The 19,058-nt window shown below is 40.6% G+C and overlaps 1 protein-coding gene across 1 annotated transcript in view; it reads right to left on the bottom strand.

Annotated features, from left to right (window-relative positions):
- The window catches only part of ptgfrnb (prostaglandin F2 receptor inhibitor b), a 56,253-nt gene extending 39,927 nt beyond the window's left edge, over window positions 1-16,326 (bottom strand). Inside the window, exons 1-4 of the mRNA XM_032505988.1 lie at window positions 15,946-16,326; window positions 9,805-9,917; window positions 8,467-8,725; window positions 1,290-1,697 (exon numbers count right to left, since the gene is read on the bottom strand). Of these exons, the coding sequence (XP_032361879.1) occupies window positions 1,290-1,697; window positions 8,467-8,725; window positions 9,805-9,917; window positions 15,946-15,997 (832 nt within the window). The 5' untranslated portion in view covers window positions 15,998-16,326. The remainder of the gene's footprint in view (window positions 1-1,289; window positions 1,698-8,466; window positions 8,726-9,804; window positions 9,918-15,945) is intronic.
- Between the last annotated feature and the right edge of the window lie 2,732 nt (window positions 16,327-19,058).

Here is a 19,058-nt window from a genome sequence, read left to right as displayed (position 1 = left end):
GGGGGGCCTCTCTGCGTACAGAATAAGACACACAGTGAGGGTCACGAGCCTCCTGGGACAGAGCGAGGCAGACAGAAGAAAAAGTCTCACAGGACGAGGAGAGGACGCCATTAAAATAAAAGACAGCCACACAACAGAGAGGACACTCTCCCACGTCCCAACCTCTCTCCTCATCCTTTATTTTCTCCCAGTATCACATCCAACACAGTAGCACAGGAAACTGGGAAAGACAAGCAGTGCAGGATACCTTTTATTTTTTCTTTAATCAAGAACCAAAATGGAGATTTGAGGATTATCTATTGCTCCCTTTAGAGTACTCATCCACAACATCTTATTACTACATCAACTACTTCAGGCACACTGTTAAGGATGTGAAGGAAACCCCTTAATGCCAAGTTTATGTTGCACAGGATCACTTAGACTGGGTAGGGTCTGAAACCATTAAAAGGATGCTGAATTAGCTCATGTCCGTGTGTTCACATTTGTATGAGGTATGACTCAGAAAATGAGGTTTTTTTTAACTAATTACGCCTCACGTCTCTCCCTCCACGCCCCCAAAATTGGAAAACCTCTGATGTAGACAGGCCTAGGGTTTTAAAGGGAAGTCTGGATATATCACCTGCTTCTATCTTTTTAAGTGACCAAATTCAAAGTTTTCTCACAGATATGAGGACACGTGTACGGAGCTAAGGCTGGGCAACAAAGCACCAACCAACATGGCTGAAACACCACCCGCCAAAGAAATGTCTATTTTGGGCGTGTCTCATGCTTCCCGTCTGCTTAAGCATTGCACTCGTCTTACATCGTTGGATTCAGGGTGGACTGCAAAAAGAATCAGGCTAATAATACGGAAATTTCCCCGTTGTGGGATGAATCAAGTATAATCTAATCTAATCTATTGTAGCCTCAATTCCAAAGTTTTCTAATCATGCCAATGAACAATCTGCAAGTCCCACAATCCAGCCTTACATTAGTCTAATCCCTCTCTAGTGGTCTACTGACATACTTCCAACATATAAAACACCTAACATATCACACACCAACTAACATACAGAGAATCCGCTCTAGGCATTTTGTTACGACTACTGTTAGTTGCCTACAGCAGCAGTGACTTTTTAAGAATGCCAAATGAGGAGTCAAAGTCCACAACTCTGCTTAGTAAATCATAAAAGGTCAGAGAGCAGAGACAGACTGAACTCATGTTGTACTGTAAATATTACTGCGTGTGATTCTGCGATAATACTTGTACTGTAGCTCCTGCTGTGAGGCTTGCTTTTGTTTTTCCTTACCTGTAGGAGTTATAGACACAGTTCCCATCTCTTTTTTGCTCTCCACGATTTTGATCCATTTCCCTCCATTTTCATACGTCCATTCAGTTCCGTTGCATTCATAAATCCCCTCATCAGACGTCGTCACTTTGGAAATCACCAGTTCAAAAAAGCCATTCTTCCCGGGGACCAATCGGATGCCTCCATCAGCGTAGCGCCGGGTGTACTTGGCCCCTGTGACCACGTCTCCCTGAGGGCCAAAAGTCAAAATTTCCTCCGATGTCGCTCCCCTCTTCACCGACCAGGTGACGGAGAGGTAGGTGGAGTGGGTGAGCTCCCGGGTGACGTTGCAGGAGAGCGCCAGGTCACTTCCTTCTGGGATGACTGGGGGCGGGGTCAGGGGCGAGACCTTGAGGGTGTTGAGGATGACTGACGGGGAAAGAGACAAAATCATGTCTTTAGGAATACATTAACATTGTAACAAGGTGAACACACACAACACGAACACACACACACACACACACAACACACACAACACACACACACACACACACACACCACACACACACACACACACCCACACACACACACACACACACACACCACACACACACACACACACACACACACACACACACACACACACACACACACCACACACACACACACACACACACACACACCACACACACACACACACACACACACACACACACACACACAACACCTCATTAAAAATAGTTTCTTCTTTTTCAGCACTTTTTAGTCATCTTTGCTGTTACTCGTGCAGAGATTGGTGATAAAAATCAGCGGCGTATTTGCATTTCCTCCCAATTTTTCTCCATTGTCTATTACTGGAGCCATATGCTGAGCTGTGTGCAAGAAGATCTTGTGTACTGCAATAAGATGTTTAAACCGATTTCGACTGTAACAAAACTGCTCATTGTTTCGGTGAAAAGCAATGACGACATAATAAAAAAAAAAAAATTAAAAAAAAAAAAAAAAGGTACGAAATGCTTTGTTCTGCCTTCTTCCCGGCCCATCCCCGACATGGTGATGTTGAGCAGGGGAAAACCTTGTTTATGTGTAGGAAATAAGCCTGAGAGGGATAGATCTGATATCTGATTGAAAACAGACATGATGAAGTGGAAGTGCATATGTAAAAACAAAAATAACTTCAAAAGGGAGTGGAAATTTATTTTTAAAAAAACAACAATTTCATCCAAAATATAGGTCAAAGATTTAAAAGGGGGAGTGACAGAATCATAAGTAATGATGACTCATTATATCACACTTAAGTTGATGTCAGATTCTGGTTACACTTCAAGTTGGGATCTGGTTAAGCTCTACTTCTCTTGTCGAGGTCTGTAGCTGTAGGAGTTTAACAGAAAGCTCTAGATAAGGCTGTGCATTTCTGATTGTGTGTATATTAGATTAGATTAGATTCAACTTTCTTGTCATTACACAGGTACAGGTACAAGGCAACGAAATGCTGTTTAGGTCTAACCAGAAGTGCAATAGCAGCAAGTGCAGGATATACAATGGTTCCATAAGTGCAGCACATGGATAAGTAGTGAATAAATATAGAAATGAATACTATTATAAACAGAATTTTACAGATAGATTTGTCCTATGAATATAATATATAGATAACAAGTATTGTGAACAAGATTTACAGCTGGATATGTATGAAACGCAGCCAGAGGAGTTTTCATAAAAAAGGTGAGTGACCTGCCTGCTCAGGTAAACCCAACACAGTCTGGCTTAGCTTTGCTCTGATAAGGAAAATGTCCGGCTGCTAAACGTGTCAATGTCAAAGTCGATGTCAATTTTTATATCTATAGCACATTTTAAAAACAACAACAGTTGACCAAAGTGCTGAACAGGGTTGATGTTAAATACATAAATAAGTGTAAAAATTACAACAACCAAAATAAATCACATCACAGGAAGACAAACAACACTTTAAAACATCAGAATCCAGTTTAACGAGGGTTAAAAGCTACAGCAAACAGGTGCGTCTTAAGCAAGGTCATGTGCTTTAATATGCATGGGGATGTTGTTCCTTAGGGTGGGGGCGCCCACTGCAAAGGCTCTATCGCCCTTATTTTTTAGCTTAGATCTAGGGACATCCAAGAGCAGCTGATTTGACGACCTCAGCGTTCCGACTGGAGAATGGTGGCATAAGAGGTCAGCCAGGTAAGATGGCGCCAAACCATTTAAGGCCTTAAAAACAAGCAATAAAATCTTAAAATCTATCCTGTAACGGACAGGTAGCCAGTGGAGGGAGGCCAGGGCCGGCGTTACGTGTTCACGTGTTTTTGTTTTTGTTAAAAGGCGAGCAGCTGCGTTTTGGACTAGCTGGAGCCGATTTATAGATTTCTGGTGTAGACCCACATATAAAGAATTACAATAGTCCAGCCGAGCAGTGATAAAAGCGTGGATGACTTTTTCAAGGTCTTCTGAAGGAAGATAGGCCTTTATTTTAGCTATAAAAAAAAAACGTGGCATGCAAGAGCTTGAGGAAGTCTTAACAGAAGAGACTTTTACCATCTGCTGCGTTATGACATTTAATGAAGGCTGATGAGTCACTGTCTGTCTGTCTGTGAGAAGGAAATTAAAACATTTGGGGAACTTGTCACTGCTAGATATCCTGACGGGAGCATGACAAATGCCCCCACAACAATAACGACAATACAAATGCTCAACAACAAGAAGAGTGAAGAGACAGACATTAGACACTTTAGTGAATGGCATGTCTGCAGTGAAGACACGGGGGGTAAATAAGAAGTGGCAGGCTGGATGATTGCTTAACACAATTACAGGCTCAGTTTTATTTGGATCTTTTGCATATGAAAACACAAAACGGTACTAAATAAGGAAACTTATGCGGAACGGCTAAGGGCTGTGTCCAGATATGCTATACGGACTTTAAGTGTGCTTTAATAATCTACTTCTAATCACACAATCAACACTGTACAGTAGCCGTAGCTCTCAACTCTTTTATGTTTCATCGCAAAACACTTATGGGATGCTAATAATCAGTTTTGGAAGCCAACTGTAGTTGTGTTACTAATTAATCCAAGAAGTGGCAGATGGCTGGGAATGAAGAACTGTGCATTATGGGAATTACATTCATGGCACATTCACGCCCTGTGGGAAAAACCAATCTTTAAGGGTACAGAAGAAAAAAAAAAAAAGAAAAAAATGTTCTCTCCACTTTAGATGGTAGATAAAACTTAATACTGGAAATTGAACAGTGTCTTTACCAAGAATGCTCATATTGCACGATAATATTTATTTATTGAAGATGCCACTGTCCCATGAATAAATTGATTTTGAGACATCCTATAGTGAGTCAACAAGAGAATAAGCAACTGTTGCAAAAGGTTTGACTGCCATTAAATGCTTGCATGGACAGGATGAGAGATTCCTAAACAGAGCCACACCCCATTGATAACTTATGCTTTGTGTAATTAACTCTCACTGAAATTACTGATGTGGTTTTACAGCAGGACAAGTATGTGTGAGCCACCAAGTCAGATTTGGCCGGAAATCAGCTAAAATTCTTCAGGAAATCATCAACCTTAACCAGCACTTCATCCATGTTCAGAAGCATTCCGTCATGTAACCCATTTGAAGCCCGTATCCCTCCGTTTTCACTCCGAGGAGGTAGAAGAAGTAAGGTTCTGACTGTGGCTCAGATTCCCGAAGACAACAGACAGCATCATGGGACCAGCTGTGAGGGCAGGCCAGTGACTTACAACTGGCCCTGTAAAGGCTTTCTATCGACTGTGGGTTCTGAACAACCATTGGCCAATCACAGATTTGCAGGCAGGTTAAAGGACAGCGGCATCTTCCTACAAAAGCTAAAGCTAATGAAGTGTGGACATAACAGGACAGCACTGGACACCGCTAAGACTTGTAGTGGAAGTTAGGAGTATACAGCACTGCTGCTGCGCTGGAGTGACGCGAGCGTCTATGGCAGATAACGAAGGCAGCACGAATAATCTGCGTTTTGCTCCATCAATTAAAATTAGCCTGAGAAGAGTTTTCAAATCTTCAGCGTCCTGTACTTCACTTGTTTCTTACATAACCAAACAGTCTCAGTGGGGCCCTGGAAGCAGGGTGTGTGTGTGTGCGCGCCCGTGGTGTGTGTGTGTGTGTGTGCGCGTGCACCCAAGTCTCGACTGGTATAGACCCTCCAGTAACAAATCTAACTCATCATCTCTGTTAACGACCGTCTCAGTCTCTCTCTCACACACACACACACACACACACACAGACACAACACACACACAAAACACTCTCCCCTTTGTACACTATGAAACAACTAATTTGCTAATACATGTGCTCTACATACACACGACACAAGCTCTGTCGCGCATAAACAGCGCTGCCTAGTTAATTCAGGTCTAAATTTAACAAGGTGTCTGGGGAGCCGTGCTGGGAAGCAGAGAGCAGCTGAACATGATGGTGCATTATGGAGCTAACTAACCTGCTGTCAGACAATCCCTCTTTGTTACTCCATCGCCCACAATATGCAAAATTCATAGCTTAAAACAGGATCCTTAAACACCTCATGATTCATTTAAAAAAACAACAACAAAAAAACAGGAATATGTCTTTTTCTTTAAAGTGGAGTATTTGGGTTAACAGCGGATTTTATCCAATAGGCGCCAACATGTGTGTGTAATTACTGACTTGATAGCAGAGCAAAAGAAAAAAAAAAAAAAAAAAAAAAAAAACTCAATTAAATTCAAAGGAAAATGCTGAATACGAGTTTCTCTATTCCTCCGTTTCTGGGTCAGAAAATAGTCCAAATTCCAAACTGTACACAGCAAGGTCTGTCAACCATTCTAAAGTAACTAAAGGATTGTTTCTGGATGATAGCACGTAGATACATGGATTTCAAACTGACCCTTTAACAGAGCGAGGGACCTGCCTTCTGCAATCAAAGGTCAAATACCTGGTAGAGTGGCAACATTTGGAAATATTACGTAAGATCCAACTATTGTGCCTTTGACTGTATTGAATGGTGGTACTGCACATGCTGACTTCCCTGAAATATTTTGGTTTTGGTACACACTTCATTAATTAGATAGAAATTATCTATGTACACCCTCAAGCCTCAATACTAACCAACGGTGACATGTCCCAACCATACCGTCTCCACAGGTGTTCTCCTTATCTATTCAACCTAGCCCCTGAAGCTCTAGCCAGTCTAATTAGATTGAACCAGGAGATAGCCCCAATTAAACTTCATGCTATAGAGAACAAGATATCCCTTTTTGCGGACGACATCACACTATTTCTGTCACACCCCAAAACCTCCATTCCACTGTTATTACAGCTTATTGACATCTTTGGCAGTTTTTCGGGCTATAAGGTCAATTGGGGAAAGAGCGAGCCAATGCCCATATCTGACTTGATTGACCTTAGCTACCTACGCACCGCTACATACTTGCTACACATGGATGGATGTCCGCTATAAGATGCCCAACAAAGAAAGAACTTTCCACAAAATATGGCATCCTCTGTTGGTCAAGTGGTCGGAGGCGTGCGAGTCAAATAACGACCAGGGCAACACCCCTTGCACTTGACAATGCAGCTTCTCTCTTCTCTTTTTCTCTCAATTTGTCCGGTGCACTATGTCGACTGTCAAGCAGGTACCATGTAATGGAAAAACGCCAGAAGATAAAAGGGGCACTTATGGTAGTAATAAGTCTTTGTTTTAAGACATTTAAAATGATTCTGTAGTGATAATGACCCTAACCAGTTGATAGTGGTTTCATTTAACAGTTTTACCTCCACTGGTGAAGTGTATATAAGCCAAAGACACACCCATATAGACCATATGCCGGTTGGTATGAATGTAAATAACTTTTCCTCCATTATCTTTTGAAACAACAGCGGTAGCTCACACTGACTTGCCTTAGTAAAATAAACCGGTCCAAAAGGCCTATATATGTTGTTGTTTGAATTAAAAACAGCACCAGTGTTAGTTTTCATTTTTATGCCACTTTGTTATTCAACATGAGTACTTTAATGTGTTAACTTGCAAACCAGGAAGTTAAAAAGTGAGAGATCTCTGGTGTAGTGGTATGCTTATCAGTCCATGCCGATAAGATAAGGCCGTCTCTTAAATATTTCCTATTTTTAATGAGACAGGGTTGGATGAGTAAGTGCTGTATCTGATTTTTCTCATATCCCTAGTAGGGTCAGGTAGGGTGCTATATTATCTCCCTACTTGTTTGACTTGTAAATGGACGACTTACCCTGACAGTTAAATTCTTGTAAAACAGGTTGTGTTTTTGATTAACCTTATTATCATTCATGCTCTGTGTGCAGATAATATCGTTATTTCTCCCCTCCCCTGCTGTGATGGTCTTTAGCAGCTGCTCCGATTGTGGTGCTGAATATAATATCAGATTTAATGTCAGCAAGCACTTTCTACTCAGGTGGAGGCAGTGAGATGTAGTACCTTGGTTATCATTTCACAGGTGACTAGATAGATGGTGATGAAATCGTGTGCTCAGGGCGACACGCTTGTATGTAAATGTCACATCTGGTGGATGTCAAGGTCTGGCTCAGATGGGAATACTTCCTCAAATCGCATAACTAATAAAAGAGTGGACAATTCATCCTACGGAATTTGATTTTTGTTCCACGTTTGGTGCTGGGCTGGTTAAATTACCATAGTTTGTAAGGTTCTTAAAAGGCGCGCACATCAGGGAAATTATACCAACTATTGACAACTGTTTCCACTCATAACTGTTTAACACTAGAAACCACGTAATTAAACAGCTGGGGAGCTTTTATTATATTTCATAGGACATTTGTATTCTTCTCTCAGCATTGTGTTTCACCGTCCAAACCTCTCTCCCTGGCCATTATTTGACACAAGCCAACTACTCCCACCTGACATCTGCTCCCCACCACTAGTGTGTTGGGGTGTGCACGGTATTTGTGTGAAAGCCAAATCATAAGCCAGTTATTGTCTAAAACCGGTGGGTGTGTGAGGATGTATACATGGTTAGTAGAGCATTAGTAGGTCATGAGGATCGCTGTCACACACACACACACATACAGTACATACATAGATGTTTTGCTTCTTTGACAGAATATAGATCACGAGACACAGAGTCTCAGTTGCATCTTAATATAAGACAGACAGACACAACAAATAATACCATACCAGTGAGTTGGACCTTAGCCTCGTAGTTGCCACTGACGACGGAGTCCGTGCTCGGGGTTCGACACCAGTAGAAACCGGCGTCGGTTGACTTCACCTCCGCTATCTTCAGCTCCACCTCGTTGTCCATGAGGCGCACCACCGAGATGTCGCCGGACGCGACGCGCTTGCTGAGCAACGGGTCGGAGTAGCTGACGTCGATGGTGGAAATGATGTTCATCCTCTTCCCGTTCGCCTCCTTGGACATCATCCAATCAAAATCCTGCAGAGACAGAGCGGAGACATAATGACTGCCATGTTGTCTATGACCTTCAAAGGAGGAACTCATCTCAGTTAATGGATCTATGTGTTTTTAGGGACCTGGTTTTTCATCTACCTTTTTTTTCATCTGGTTTAAAATTTCCATTCATATTCATTCATTCATTCATTCATTCATTCATTCATTCTTAACAAATAACAAGATCTCATGGGCAGCTCACCATGAATTTTACCAAGAGGACATTCCCGCTATTATTTGTATTTTATTACTATTTGTAACACTTCAAGCATTCTTCTTCTTCTTGTCCTTTACCGTTTAAACTCCGTAGAAAAGATTTCAACTGCAAATGTTCAGATTTCCATGACTACCCAGCATCCCCCTCCTTTTGATGTGTGTTTAAAACAACAGGTTTGAGTATAGTATGACTATTTCATGATCCATTTGGAGCTCCTTCCACAGTCTTTAAAACAGAACACTAAATCATGCATTTAAAATGACAATTAAACTGCTCTCTATTTGCAGGGAATTCTGGGACCTAAAAGCAGGATAACAGGTTGTGAAACCTTGAGTAGTACCACACACACACACACACACACACACAAACAGACTATTAGACATACAGTATGATCAAATCCTGTTTTTTACAGAAGTACACACACACACACAATACTATACAGACTATTAGACATACAGTATGATCAAATCCGTTTTTTTACAGAAGTAAACACAATTTAAAAAAATTAAATTAAAGAAATATACATACTCACACACACACACAGTATATATATATATATATATACACAGTATATATATATTTTTTAAAATGAGACAGGGTTGGATGAGTAAGTATGATGATTTTTCTCATATCACTAGTTGAGTTAGGTAGGGTGCTATGTTATCTTCACACACACACACACACACACACACACACGCACGCACGCACGCACGCACGCACGCACGCACGCACGCACGCCAAGATACATATCTTCTTGGAGGTACGAGCCACAGACATGAGAGATAGACTTAGAAAATATATACTATACAAAAATCTGCATCAGCACCCGGGGGTGAAAGACACTCACCTGCTCTCTAGGTCCGCTGTAGTCATTAACATCACATCTGATGGACACCGTCTGACCCTCCACCCGGATTAATGGACCAGGAGACACCGACACCACCCGGGCCCAGCACCCACCTTCAGGGATGGGAGAGGATGTTAGAGCCTGACCAATAAAGGATTTTAAGGCTGATACCAACACAAATTTTGGTTATTTAAAAATCCAATATTCCTATATTTTGGCCAATATACTATATATATATATATATATATATATATATAAAAAAAAAAAAATACATAAAACAACGTAACAAAAACAACCAGATTTCCCTGACGATATTTGTAATTATTGAGTTCTCACTAAAATAATTTGATAACATCTGCCTGCCGATATATCGGTCGGGCTCTAGAGGATATTAATAATTACAAGAAAACAACTTTCTATTAAATGTAGCTAAAAGTTAACAGTTTAGTAGAGCTGCGACGAAGGATTAAGGGATTAGTTATCAGATATCAAATTAATTGCCAACTATTTCGATAATTGATTAATCAGAGTCATTTTTATGTAAATAGCCATCATTCGATACAACTTTCAAGAATGAAATATTTTCTAGTTTCTTCACACCTCCACGACGACAGCAGACTGAATATCAAAACAAGACATTTGAAGATATCATCTTGGGCTTAGGAAAACGGATTACCATTTTTCACCATTTTCTGTCATTTAATAGACCAAACATGCTTATCTTTAATCTAGACATATGAATGCTCAACAAAGTCATTACATCATTACATCCACACCCATACGTGGAAGTGACCAGTCTAACAGAAATATACTTTATAGAATGAGTTGACTGCATATATCTATCTATATATGTATATATCTCTATCCATCCATCCATCCATCCATCCATCCATCCATCCATCTATCTATCTGTTAATGAAAACAGACAGACTAATAAAAAGGACTGTCTGTGCTAAAGCAGTAACGTAGCAGTAAGCTAAATGAGGGACAGAGGACGTTGACAAAACCTCCCCCCCACCACACACCCACACCCACACCCACACCCACACCCACACACACACACACACCACACACACACACACACACACACAACACACACACACACACACACACACACTTACAGTACTGCACCAAATTAAGCCAAGTCCTTCCTCCCTCCCCCCTCCCTCCCTCTCACACACACACACACACACCACACACACTTGCCCACATCATTGTGTTTGGCAAGAACACCAACCACAGGTTATGTTAGTCAGCACTTTTTATATATATATATATATATATATATATATATATATATATATATATATATATATATATATATATATATTCTCTTATTGTTTTTCATTGTTTATCATATTTTGGAGTGCTAAGCAGTTACATTTTGAGGTTTGCTTGGATCAAACCGCCAGGTTTCCATTCCTCCTCCTTCATATGTGAGAGTAAAACTCTGACATTCCAGCTGAGCGAAGCATGTAGCAACACAGCAGAGTCGGACGGGGCTCAGTAGACTTGCTCAGTTTACTGGCACTTTATTTTCTCGTTTGGTGGAATCTGGCAGCAGGCCTCCACACTCCAGCTCTGACACCGACGTCTGCAGATCAGTTGAAAGGTGAAGTGGAGATGCAGCATGCTGCTGGGTTTGCTAATAAACTACAGCTGAACAGGACATCTCTTCCTTTGCAGGTTCACTGCCGAGAGGTGTTTACCATATCTTTCAAGTACTAAAAGCTATTTTTAGCTGTTTAAATCATTTTGCCAGTATTAGACCATTTCATTAAGGCAAACCTCTTGTTTGGGGGACGGGTGCTTGTGTGGAGATATTTAACATTTGAGATATCGCTTTTCTTTTGGTAAAGGACAGCTTTGGGCTCTAGCATACATACATACATACATACATACATACAGTACACATACAGACATACATACATACATACATATAGTACACATACAGACATACATACATACAGTACACATACATACATACATACATACATACAGTACACATACAGACATACATACATACATATAGTACACATGCAGACATACATACATACATATAGTACACATACAGACATACATACATACATACATACATACATACATACATACATACATATAGTACACATACAGACAGACATACATACATACATACATACATACATACATACAGTACACATACAGACATACAGACATACATACATACATATAGTACACATGCAGACATACATACATGCACACCTGGACTTAAATTCACTCCTGGTCACTAAATCACTTTAACACTGGACTCAACACTGACACTTTAATAATAAGTTATGGTCTTTTCTTTGTTTATTTGACGAATGTCCTTATTGTTATTATTATTATTGTTATTTTGTTGTCTTTATACTGTCTTTTTTATCTATTTTTTTATTTTTATTTTCTTGCTAAAACTGCTGCTGGAATTTTCAATTTCCTCGCGGGAGTCATCCCAAAAGGATCAATAAAGAGAAGTCTAAAAAAGTCTAGCTGTGGCCATCAGATCTCTACAGATATACTAGAGCTGCACCAGCTTTTTCTCTCCTGATTGAGGGATCAACATTCCACAAATCAACCAATCAATTAGACAATTGGCATCGTTTAACTGATAGAGGAAACACTGACTTTTATAAAGACACGGACCACGAGACGTCCATGTTTCTGTCATGTCGGGGCCAGATCAGCTTCTTAAGGTACCAGAGTAATTGCTGAGCACACTGGTAGCACTGCAACATCTCTAAAAATAGATCCATGTCAAGAAACACGAGCACACAGACGATCAGACAGGTTGTTAACAACCACTAGGTACTTTGCCTTTTAACAAAAAGAAGAAAAAATATATATTGTTCAAATATCAAAGAAAGCACTATTTTGGTTTCATAATAAAGTATTAAGACTGTAAAAAACGATTTAATGATACGTAAGACAAATGTATATATTTTCAAAGAGTACATTGATTATGATCCTGTATTATATTCACATTAACATTTACAGCCATGCAAATTATTATCGGAATATTTTCATACTTTTATATGTTGTTTATATGTTATATAACTCAAACACGAACAAAGCTCTGAAAATTGGCAGCACATCTTGTATGGTCAGGTTATACAGCAATATATTTGGGGTCTTGTATTACTGTTTACTGCTGTTTGAGTTTTTGTAGAAAATCAAATCTTCCCTAGTCCTTTTCACAAAAATCTGCTCCAGGATCAGCTTGGGTTTAAAAAGAAAGTGCTTCATAAAACATGTCCTGGGCTTGTATGGCCCATCAATACTTGAGTTTTTGGCAGTCGGCCTGGTGTTATGTGTGTAAGCATGCTGAGAGTGCGCTTTCACGGCTTCTTCTTCTTCTTCTTCTGCTGCTCATTTTCTGCTTTAGTAAGTAACAAGTCACAATGAAATACATACCACATAAAACCTACTGTACATTTTAGCTCCTGTTTACAATCTCTACTGTCTGCGGTCTGCGGTCGAGATAATCTTTAACTTCATATCAGAGCAACCACCGACTATGGATTCCAGTCTCAAGAGGTGCGTGTCGCCACAATGTTATTGTTTGATGTCATTTAGCTCACAAGTGGTAAAAAAAACAAAAAAAACAATCTTTTACCACTTGTGAGCGAAATGACATCAAACTAGTATGACACCTCCAATTCTACCATAGGGGTTGTTGCCGTACCGCAAGTAAATGTCTGTGATAAGTCATTCATTCAACCCCACAGTTGTTTCCTGTGCATCAGTGGTACAATATGATTTTTGCTGTGTCATATCACAAAAAGACCATCTACCATATACGTGTGTGTGTGTGTGTGTGTGTGTGTGTGTGTGTTTCTTGGCCAGGTACTGAAATTTATGGTTTTTAAACTCAATTTCCAGCCTGCCTTTCTCTCCTGGAAGAAATACTGCACAGCTAGTAGAGCCTGATGGGGGGGGGGGGGGGGGACAGTGTGACATTTTTGTGTCCCTGTGGCATGGGCGGGCTTGTGTGGAGCGCCGGCTGGAGGCATTGAGAGAACGTGGTTCCCTCCTGCAAACACTTTTAGTTTTTCCGATAAGAAGACTGGTGGCGCGCTCATGTCTTTAGAATAATGAAGATAATGAAGCTAAAGCCAGGAGAAGCATAGCTTAGCTTAGCATACAGACTGGAAAAAAGGGGAAACTGCTGGCGTGGCTCTGTCTAAAAGGTAACAAGCCATTTTAAGGGAGCAATAGGCCATGCAGTCGCTGAATCAGTCTTCATTTCAGAACGACAAAAGGTCCGTTTAAAAGATTTGTCTAATTCTGAGATGCGTTCGTCTCGCTCACCCCGCTCATCATTTCCGGGTTAGCACTCCACCAATCAGAGTGGTCTTCGAGTCCCGCTGCCTTCCGATTCAACAAGTCAAATTGGCTAAAATGAAGGCCAACGGTAGCGTGGAACACACCTAACAGACTCACTGACCTCAAGAGACTGTCTGACGGCTGATACCCGGGTTGGTGTGTCAGCGCCCTAAGGCTCACTAATTACCATGTCATATCTTGTTTGTTTAAATCGGTACAAAATCCTACTTCCGGGCAAGTAATGGAAACTATTCCTTTAAAGAGGTGTAATCGGGCTGTGTTTGCATAACTGAGATATCTTGACCTATCACGCAGTAGGCCATGGTGGTCACCAATTGCTTGTCCCAATCCATTATTATGTGTGGAAACATGACAATAAGTAAAGAGGGAGATATTGGAGCCAGTGAAAACATTGGTTTCTGGGTCATCTAATCAGCTCTAATAGTGTGTAATTTAAAGATTAAATTGAGGAATTATTTATCCTTGAAGAAATGGTCCGTATATATTGGGCCATTACTGTTTCTACCTGAAATATCAGATTTTAAATGGTGGAAAATTACAAAATGGTGAAAGCGGGTAACTTAGATCAGATGAAAGGAAAAGTGTTTGTACACACACACACACACACACACACACACACACACACACACACACACACACACACACACACACACAAAAGAGCATATGGTATTCACCACTATGCCCACAAACATGTAAACTTCAGTATTTGTTAAGGCCTGTGTAGCCTTGTTTGGCCCGGAGGTGGGCCAATGAACAAGCCCAGGTTTGTCCCTGTTGTGAAAACCAGGCTAATGACTAAGCACTGGGCTGGCCCTTTGATTCAACCTGGTCAGATCATTAGTCAGCCTGGTTTAACCGACTCTGGTATGGATTCAAGGCAAATGATAAGTCTAATCATGATGGCACGCACAGTTGGAATTCCCCATCAGGTTAATGGGACATTGTCAAAGCTGGTCACCTCATGTTCAATCTCATCACAATTGGAAAATGAAAGGCTCAACAAAATTGAGAAATTGGCACAAAATCTGTTTTAAAAAAGTGTTTATTTTAGTTTATTACTGAGTCTCTAGATTTGCTCTACCCAGGAAGAGAACTGTCACACACTGACTGTTTTCCATAAGTTAAATGAGAAAAAGGAAAAGGTCATGTCTTCGTCCTCATGTGCTGGTGTTTTAATTAACCTGAAACTTGCTGAATAATCGAAAATAAATCATTACATAAGCTTATCACAATTGTACAGCAGTTTCAACACCGTGAGACAGGTATCTTTCCAGAGGCTATGTGCCAAACCCTGTTTAATAACATGCCATTTTGGTATTTTTGCTTGTTGTTGCATGCAGACATCTTTGACACCATAGCTTGTGGATTTTTGCCAATGTCTTAGATTCACTCTTCCATTCGGCAAGATCAAATCCACCAAACAACTTATTTTTCACTTAAGTTTTAAACTTTGTGGAATCTGTTTGCTTGTTGGACTACTGAAGTTCTTCTATCAAACATGGTAGGTGACAGCAGCTTGAAGTGTGAACCACTTGAAAATGCTTTAAATAAATTGCAATCAAGTGCCGCTTGGTGATTTGGATGTATGCCGGATTGGCTAGTGGATGTGAAAGATGCGAAAAATGCTTTAATTGGTCTTTAACACGGCATGTACTTTTACCGACAAGCAAGTAAACGTGAAATTGACAGATTTTTAAACCGGGTTCTGCTCGCTGGAGAACGCCGACACGAATAGGAGTTCATTAGCTACCAACAGTCAAGCGAAGAAACGTTTCTTACCGAGCATTAACAGACCAAAGACGAGTGTGAAGAGACAGCTATCCATTTTCATTCTTTTCTTCTTCCACTCTTATCTTTTTCCCGTAATTTCCCCCCCTGTCTTCTTTGTCCTGTGTGTGGGGTAACACAGTCCTCTCCCGCCGCTGTCGGTCAATCCAATCCAACTCTTCAGATGTGAGCAGTCAGTCCGCGGCGCACACCGGGCGAAGCCGCCGAGCTAAACGGGGGAACACGCCTGATTCCTAGTCCAGTAAAAAGCGTCCTGACGGGAGTGTTTTCATGGTTCACACACGCAGCCTGCACTAAACCGGTTTTACGTGTGCACGGGAATGAAGGCGAGATTGATAGAGAGGGAAAGAGAGACTGATGGGGGGGGGGTAGAGTGGCCGGAAGTTAGGTGACGGGCTGGAGGAGGAGTGGAGGGAAGCAGGGAGGTCCCAGGTGGAGAGAGAGAGAGAGAGAGAGAGAAAGAAAGACGTAGTCCCATATCTTATGTTATAAGGTTTTTGTGCCTGTAGATATAAGTCTTAATTAGCCTACATGTCAGATATTGTCCAATCAGCGTGGACCACATCTGATATGATAGTTTAAATTACTTGCCTATACTGATGGTCTGTTAGTGGTTTACATTTCAATGTCTTTTACTATTTTCTTAACCTCTCAATCCATCTCCACATCTCCAGTTTAATAAATAAATATGTATCCTACCCAGATTTGGAGGCAGTAACCAGTCAGTTTAGCCTACAGCAGAAAGACTAGAATCGACTGGAACTTCTCTGTAGGTTGCTTGTAGCCTGTCACACTGTGCAAATTGTTGGTTTTACATTTAGTTTTTTGTGTGGACCGAACAAACAACATATGCAATCTTAATTTGGGAGTTTTAGAGTGTTAGTCTGCAGAGTTTGCTACCGTTAGAAATAGCCTGGCTAGCTGTTTGCCACTGATTCCAGTTCTATGCTAAGCTAAGTAAATTGACGGCTCATCTTCTTACTCCCCAAATTTTAATTTGTGCTGTGCTTTTGATAAGGCGGACGCGGACACATGGCTGTTGCCAGTGGCAGTCCCGTGGTGTATTTACACAGCCCCACTGGGCGAGGCAAAGTTCACCGCTCAGCCAGAAGAGGTGAGACGTTTGGGCGTGTAACCTCGGGGTCAAAGGTTAAAACCTTATGGGTCATCTGCTGTGATAGGCTGCATTAGTATCCTATTTTTGAATGTGTGTGTGTGTGTGTGTGTGTGTCTGTTTAATCTACTGCTGAATGTTGTCTCAACAAAGTACCATCTGTTCCTTGCACACCGGACCCGGTCTTATCTTACTACGCCCTACTCTCCTATCAATCGTTAACCAGCTCTTGAATTTTTGGCACTATATCTGGTTTTAATGGTTCAAACCAGTCACTGCTACATTTTCACCGACACACTTGAAATCTCTTTTTCACTCAAGACTTTTAAGTGAAAAAAGCAAACAATAATGTGATAATGTACAGAGTCAGAATACAGAGAAAAAAGTCAAAATCAAAATCCAACATCATACCAGCAGGGCATCAATCTACTAGTACTAGTAGTAGTAGTAGCAGTAGTAGTAGTAGTAGTAGTAGTAGTAATAGTAGTACTAGTAGCAGTAGTTATTGCAGCAGCAGTAATGCTTGTAGCCAACTTCTTGTTGTAGTAGCAACAGCAGTTGCATTTATTAGAAAGGCGGACAGCCCGTTCACCCTATTTCTTAACAGAACTTTTTTAAAGTAGGTAAAGTGAAATTTGACCATTCTGCAAAGTTTGGTGCATTTTCATTCATTTTAAATAATTCATTTTTTTTTTTATTCTAATTTATCGCAAACTCAAGATGACGGGACATTCATGCAATACATTGAAAATCAGAGAAAAATATTGAAAACACTTACACTTGGTAAAAAAAACACTCATACAAACTGAATCAAAATGAATTTGGTTCTCTTTACACGTTTGTGTTCATTAGATGAGTGAGACGAAAGAAAGGATGATGTAAGTGTCAAGACTGTGGGAACTATGAGACAGCATATTTGATTTCAAGTCAAATGCAACACACTGATCCACTGGAGACACGTGGACCTGTACCGCCACCTTCTGGCCCTATAGAGATTTTCTTTTTGTCACTCCAGATTAGGAAATAGTGCTATATACAGGATTTAATGTATTAATCTGTCAGAAATGTTAAAGTGCCAATATTATGCTCATTTTCAGATTCATAATTGTATTTTGAGGTTGCACCAGAATAGGTATTACATGGTTTCATTTTCAAAAAACACCATATTTTGTTGTAGTGCACATTGCTGCAGAGCCGGTGTGTTTGGGTCTCTGTTTTAGCTACAGAGTGAGACATCTCACTTCTACACTATCTTTGTTGGGAGTGACCCATGCGCAGTAGCTCGGTAAGATCCCATCAGCTGGATAACAGGATCAGCTGGGAGACTTCTTCTAAACGAGGGCCACGTGTGGACTACCTGCAGAACAGGGACAGGAAGTAGTTCTTTTGGAGATTATGGGGACCTAGTGTGTGTTGTAGCAGTGTTTTGCCATTGAGAACGAGCTAGCATGCTACAGTTAGCCGCCTCGTCTCGGCTAGTGACGTAGAAAGCCGTGCAGATGTTGAACAGCTCACCCGGAGACTGAAGGCAGAGGACGTCCTTGTTCTTTTGTACAAGTTTGTATGTGTGTGAAAGCACCAGAGACACAAAATAACACCCCAATTTTTTTTTTCATATGTGCACTTTAAAGCGGTTTGGGATGATCATCTTGGATTTTAACTATTAGTCTATTAGTATACTATGGGTGTTATCTCTGTAGGATGTGTGTTATCACTATCATTTCTCATATTTTCAGATAATTCATTGAGTTTTTAAAAAGGGGTTTGGGTGCTGGATAATTATCTTATCTTATAGCAGAACATTTAACACTTTACTGAAAAGACAGAAATCATACGTCCATAAATATGATTCTCTCCTACAAATACATCGCCATCTAGTGGACATAATGGGTCAATACAGACTTAGAAAACAAGTAAAAAAAATCATGTGATTTTTTTAATTTGTCCCCCCACATTATGTACACCTGGGCATGCGTGCTGTTAGGCTAAT

Source organism: Etheostoma spectabile, chromosome 24 (genome assembly GCF_008692095.1).
Source record: "Etheostoma spectabile isolate EspeVRDwgs_2016 chromosome 24, UIUC_Espe_1.0, whole genome shotgun sequence".
Lineage (NCBI taxonomy): Eukaryota > Metazoa > Chordata > Actinopteri > Perciformes > Percidae > Etheostoma > Etheostoma spectabile.
Note: the sequence above shows the minus strand (reverse complement) of the source record. Positions and strands in the feature narration are given on the sequence as shown.